The sequence below is a fragment of the Pinus tabuliformis genome, chromosome 7 (genome assembly GCF_031772625.1).
Source record: "Pinus tabuliformis cultivar Carrire ecotype Pingquan chromosome 7, CPIR1, whole genome shotgun sequence".
In the NCBI taxonomy this organism is placed as follows: Eukaryota; Viridiplantae; Streptophyta; class Pinopsida; order Pinales; family Pinaceae; genus Pinus; species Pinus tabuliformis.
In genome coordinates this window covers 1484287728-1484294299 of record NC_142293.1, presented here as the reverse complement: position 1 = coordinate 1484294299, position 6572 = coordinate 1484287728, and the positions used below count along the sequence as shown (strand labels likewise).

At 36.3% G+C, this 6572-nt stretch overlaps 1 protein-coding gene and 1 long non-coding RNA gene across 2 annotated transcripts; both read left to right on the top strand.

Moving 5' to 3' along the window:
* Positions 1 to 1558: 1558 nt before the first annotated feature.
* On the top strand, positions 1559 to 2383 carry LOC149253452 (putative boron transporter 2). Its single transcript, XM_089456841.1, has 4 exons — positions 1559 to 1630; positions 1824 to 1919; positions 2017 to 2154; positions 2250 to 2383. The coding sequence occupies exons 2-4, from the start codon at positions 1884 to 1886 to the stop codon at positions 2373 to 2375; spliced, it is 300 nt and encodes a 99-aa protein (XP_089312967.1). The 5' UTR covers positions 1559 to 1630; positions 1824 to 1883; the 3' UTR covers positions 2376 to 2383.
* A 1173-nt stretch (positions 2384 to 3556) lies between these two features.
* On the top strand, positions 3557 to 4196 carry LOC149253451 (uncharacterized). Its single transcript, XR_016266203.1, has 2 exons — positions 3557 to 3699; positions 3795 to 4196. It is a non-coding gene; the product is annotated as an uncharacterized LOC149253451 (long non-coding RNA).
* Positions 4197 to 6572: the final 2376 nt, after the last annotated feature.

Genomic DNA, 6572 nt, shown 5'->3' with positions numbered 1-6572 from the left:
TTTCTTTCAATTGGTATTAGGGTGTGTATGGTCTTAAGAGCATGCGATCATTGATCAAGCCATCATGACCCATGGCAGCTCTGAAGGGATAAAAGGAAGACGTGTTGAAGCCAATGCTGCCATTGGAGTTTGATTCTTGAATATCATGGAGATTAAGAAGAATTATGTTCCATGCTCAAGGTTAATTACATTAACGTTTTATGTGCTTACTCTACAAATGAATTTGAACAAGTTTTTCATGGAAACCTTTCGAAAAGAGAAAAAAGACCTTGCATTATAGTTTATTGGTGGATTCCTATATTTTCTTGGTTGTTGTTACATGTTGACTATTGGAAGATCTGTTTATATTACTGAGAATCTTTCACCTGAAAATGGAGCAGTAAAGGACATATTAACTGTTATACGCTTTTGATTTTTCTGCCTTTGAGAACCTTGTGAGTTGTATGTCATTGAAGGGTGACTTGGTTTGAATAGTTAGCTTTGGAGAGCAGTTAGAGGAAGAAATAACTCAAACCCAAACTCAACAATGGAATTTTTATCAATGTGTCCATTCCAATAGATTATTATTCTAAATCTGGATGATGTGGCAACAATAATTATATATTTTTTGGAATGTACCTCAGTGAATGATCACCTTTTGTAATATTTTAAGTGCCGCTACATAGAGATGTTATTTCTATGCATAATTAATTGCATTGATGTGCCATAGAGCAATGCAATGCATCTGGATACTTGAAGTCTTGGAATTGCAGAGCAGCATTTGCTTGATTCCTTGGTAGCTGTTTGAAGATCCTAACCAAACTGATGTTTCTTTCAGGATTGTGGTTCTTTGTCATAGTAGTATAGTACGCTGTTCCTGAGATTACCTTTGGTTCTGTTATGAGATCTGTAGAGAATTGTTGAGCAAGGGAGGAGGATAGCTTCATCTTAAAGCATCCCTCTACCCAACGTTAAGCTTGATGGGAAGAATTATCCTATCTTCAAGTGAAGGGTGCTAAACATATAATTGAAGAATTGATTGTTAAGACTTGTGGAGGGTAAGAAGACAAATTGCACTGTTGCTAAAGAATTAGTAAAGCTTTTGGCGCACAATGAAGATGTGCAATACATTATAAGTTTTACTATTGCAGATCATATTGGTCCTCAAATTAGAAGTTTGATTAGTTCTTGTAAGATTTGGACTAGGATTCTCTAACAGAACAAGGATTCGCTATTCTAGGAAATGACTGTATGCATTTTAAATGATTGGTTATGTATATCACTGTTTATACGATACGTATTCAGGATGTGCAAGATCAATTTGGAGCAGTTGATGATAGAATTGATCCTAAAGTTCGTAGTGCCACTGTTCCAATGGTTGAAAAAAATGTTTCAGCCATTTGTGACCAGTGTGAATGCCACTGATAAAGTGGCTAACTTTCTTGGTGGAATGTTACTGCAGAAAGAACATTGCTGGAACAGATTCACTTAAAAGAGTGTATACCGAGCACTTACACTGAAATCACTAAGAAGAAAGGGAAGAAGTCTGCATAGAAAAGTTTAAAGGAAAGTTCACAAAAAACCCTTGAAAAATGATGTTGTATCAAGCAGGGCCATTATTGCAGAGATTGTGTCAAGGCCCATTACCACAGTAAATATATATTATTTAGAACTATGTTGTAATTTTTGTCAGGGTTCATGTTTAGGTTCAACTATCACTGGCTACCCTATTCTGGAAGAGCTTTTGCTCTCCTGAAGACATCTTGATCTAACTCTTCATTCTTTGTTTTCACCTCCATAAAAAATCTCTAGTGGATTCATAAATTTTCCTTTTATTGTGACAGACTATTTTATGTGGTATTGTTGGCATACCTCCTTCAAATGGTGTTATTCCTGAATCTCCAATGCACATGAAAGGCTTAGCTACCCTCAAACATCAGGTACCAATATATTGGAATTATCAATTGCAGCTTCTCAGGGAAAAGACACAATTCAGACATTTTATAGACGAGTAACTTACAAGTACTTTTGTTACAGTTGGTGCTTAGCAAGTTAGTGACAACAATCTGGAAAAGTATGCAGAAAAATTCAACCTTAGGGCAATTATACAGAAACATGCAAGAAGCCTATGAGCAAATGCAGACCCCAATGGTTTATCAGCCTCCACCTGCCTTGGTAATGGTCTTATTTTTGAGTTTGGGTGTTTCATTTTATCTAATTTTCCTCTCCCTTTATTTATTTGTCTTGTCATGTCCCAACCATTTATGCAGGCACTTAAGGAATTGAAAGAGACCACAATTCAGTTGGCCGCAAGTACTGGGAATATGGATGCCCAGTTGATGAATCAATTTTTAATGTTGACAAGGACGTGGATGACCTGCTTCCTGTTGAGGTGAAAGAACAACAATTGAGTAATTTGTTGCAATCTCTGATGGTGGTTGGCTGCCTTGCAGTAATGCCCATCATTAGAAAGATCCCAACTTCTGTGCTTTGGGGTTACTTTGCCTTCATAAACTTGTTATTGGTCTGTTTTCCCATCGGGAAAATCAATAATGCAAGGTCAAATCAGTTGTGAATGATTGATGGCATAATGAAAAGGCGAACCTTTACTCAAAAAACTAATAATAGATCATTTTTTATAAATGTAGCTTTAGAATGATCTTGCTTTGAAGTAGAGACTAAAATCAAGGAAATGATAGGAAGCCTACAATGCTGGATTAGTGCTTAGTTCAAATAAGCATGACAATGAGAGGCCTTTTGAACATGATTGTGAGGTTATTGTTGATTCAAATATTTTTTCAGCAGAAAAATAAAGCATGGAGTGAACATTTAGTGCACAAATATCCCCTGTTTTAATGGATGACTAAAACCAGGAGGCCTTACAACCATATATGTAAAGTCAAGTCAATGGTTCTACATGGTTCAGTCATTTAATATACTCAAAACTTTAGCCCAAAAATTAATACAATATAAGTCTGCTCTAGAATACAACAGAAGCAAAATAGATCACATATATGCCCTTCCCACACTCATTTCTTCTGCTAATTTTGGACACTGACTACCATTTCAGTTCTGGGCATTTTTGTGGTATTGAAGTTTGGCCCAACGGATACCAGCCGAAGTCCCTTCCTTCACCATTTTGGCCCTAGCAGACGCCGCACATTTCATCTTCTTGTTAGTTGTTATAATCTGCTAATCTGGTCAAGACCATAGACTTGTTTTTCTGTGCTGTGTCCTGGTCGTTGTATGAATAATCCCACTGCTTAGGCCCATGTAAGCCCAAATGAATTTCTACGCTCATTGGAAGCCATTAATGCAATCAAATACTGTTCACACAGCGCTTCAATATTTCTAAAATAGTTAAATTGATGTTCACTAGAAGTGTAACAGAGGAACTGAAACTATGAACAGGTTGGACAATCATTGTTGATTCAAATATAACAAAAGATATAATTAATGTTTTTAGAGTAGAAGATACATTTGAGTGGAATTGTCCTTAGCTCAATTGTAATCGCAGCGCTATGTCTTTATTTAAATTCAGTGACTGCAAAAAAATATAATGGGTGTGGATGGTTTCTAAGGTTGAAAAGGAGATGTCAATATGGTGTAATAGATGGTTATCATCAAGGGGGATAAGTTAGTGCTGGTGAAATCCCTACTTGAAGCCATCCCTGTGAGCAAATGCAGACCCCAATGGTTTATCATCCTCCACCTGCCTTGGTAATGGTCTTATTTTTGAGTTTGGGTGTTTCATTTTATCTAATTTTCCTCTCCCTTTATTTATTTGTCTTGTCATGTCCCAACCATTTATGCAGGCACTTAAGGAATTGAAAGAGAGTACTTTGAGACATTTGAGAAGGAAAGGGCCAGTGAACTAGGTTTCTTTGGTTTTTAGTGCATTTGTTTGCATTCTATATTTGTAGAGATTACATCTCAGATTAAACTTTGAGTTGGGCTCATGCTCTGGCCATCAAAGCATTTGAATGCTGGGGGTTTTACACCCCTTTAAAGTTTTGCAGCGATCTTTTGATTAGATCTTCAATGTAAGACTTCACGGAAGTCAAAAACTGGCAGGCAGAAAAAGTCCTGCATGCTGTACTGACAATGAGATGTCTAGGGTAGTTTAAAATAACTTCTTGTTTCTTTTGAATAAATCTTCTTGTAATACTAGAGAGGCCACTCAGTTTTGGTGATATTTTCAGTGCTTTGTTTAGTTATGTGAATTCGTTAGATGCAAAACAAGTATTGGTTAATTTCATGAAAACCAATCTGCAGAATTGGAAATGTAAGCATATGTGCATGAATGTAGTAGAAAAAGGGGTACTGTTCTAATTGAAGTGAGAGTGAAAGAGACCTTTTGAAAATGTTATTGTTTCAAGCAGTTGGAACGGTATCAGTAGGAATCAGTATGCAGAAATTAAACAGAATAAATGGGAAATTGACAGCACTTTCAGTGTGCCTTGCTTGGCATATCTTGTTGGATGGTGCCCTTATACATAAAATTGAACAAGAACTAAATCGCATTATATCGTGGTACTGATTTGTTATAGCGCTTCAATATTTCTAAAATAGTTAAATTGATGTTCACTAGAAGTGTAACAGAGGAACTGAAACTATGAACAGGTTGGACAATCATTGTTGATTGAGATTCAAATATAACAAAAGATATAATTAATGTTTCTAGAGTAGAAGATACATTTGAGTGGAATTGTCCTTAGCTCAATTGTAATCACAGCGCTATGTCTTTATTTAAATTCAGTGACTGCAAAAAAATATAATGGGTGTGGATGGTTTCTAAGGTTGAAAAGGAGATGTCAATATGGTGTAATAGATGGTTATCATCAAGGGGGATAAGTTAGTGCTGGTGAAATCCCTACTTGAAGCCATCCCTGTGAGCAAATGCAGACCCCAATGGTTTATCAGCCTCCACATGCCTTGGTAATGGTCTTATTTTTGAGTTTGGGTGTTTCATTTTATCTAATTTTCCTCTCCCTTTATTTATTTGTCTTGTCATGTCCCAACCATTTATGCAGGCACTTAAGGAATTGAAAGAGACCACAATTCAGTTGGCCGCAAGTACTAGGAATATGGATGCCCCAGTTGATGAATCAATTTTTAATGTTGATAAGGACGTGGATGACCTGCTTCATGTTGAGGTGAAAGAACAACAATTGAGTAATTTGTTGCAATCTCTGATGGTGGTTGGTTGCTTTGCAGTAATGCCCATCATTAGAAAGATCCCAACTTCTGTGCTTTGGTCCTGATTGCTGGCCATCTAACTGGCAGCGTGCACCAGTCTTTGTCCTTAGAACACCAGGCGAATCAAGCATTGTATTGCATATCAAATCTAATAAAGTACCAATGATTCTACAGCTCTGGTTAAGTACTCAATAGTGCTTCCAAGGTTGCAGAACTTCAATCTACAGTCATAGATATTGAATGGGTGTTTGCAGTTATATTGTTCCTCTGCCAAGAACTCTGCTCTTTTGGACCTCAATTCCCCTCAAATAAAAATGTTCTGTTTAATTGGAACTTATTTACATCCTAACATGCAGGTCGATTTCTCCAAGAGAATGTACCTGGGCAACAAATGATATCCAAGTTGAAATCTTAACAATGGAATTAACTAATTATTTTCAATCGATTTCCTTCATTGTTGCTGGTTGATTTTTCCTGGGATTATCGACATCTCATTTATTGGGTTCACCTCACCTTGATTTGAACTTCTTTCATTTGAATCAACTTCATCTCTGGTTAGAACATTTTTTGATTGATTTCATTTTCCAACAAATGTGGTATTTAAGTTACTTTCTTCTTGCAAGTCGATTTTACCATTATTAGTACACTGCTAGTAGATTTGTTTGACATGATCATTTTCTTCAATTTCAGGGTCGACTAGCTTAATGATAGTGTCCTTTTGCTTCAGCTCATGTTCATTCATCAGTTCTCAATTGATTCTCTCTGTGTTCAAAATGGATTCAAGTAGCTTAGGAATTACATCGATTTCCATGTTCATTCATCAGTTCTCAACTGATTCTCTCTGTGTTCAATGGATTCAAGTAGCTTGGAAATCACATCAATTTCCTTTTATATTGTATTAAAATGTACAGGAATGTCATAGTGGAATTGCTTTCCACAACAATACTTCTTTGTAACTATGGACTTTATCTCAACTCAACTGGATTTCATTTCTAATAAGAGATTTCCTTAATAAATTCCTCTTGACAAATTTTTCTGTTATAAAACTTTGCAAAAGCATACCCTTGTGTATAGCTCACTACACAAGAAAATTCATTTTTGAAGCATAATTCTTATACTTGCAACTTTCATTTCTCTGTATAGACTTTCTAGAAAATAAATTGCGTGTGAAGAGTCTATATTCCACTCTTGGATTCATTTTGTTCGAGAGTTATGTGAAGGACTAACGAACCTAGTAGTCACAGGACGAAACAAACCCTGAGGCAGTAAAAATTTGTACATGGGTCCACATTTGCTCCCGTTATGGTCCTTACAGAGAGTGCATTGAAGGTAGGTATGTTGCAGTTGGTAGAATATGACGAATGTGCTCCCTTCATGTTCTCTAAGACGACAAC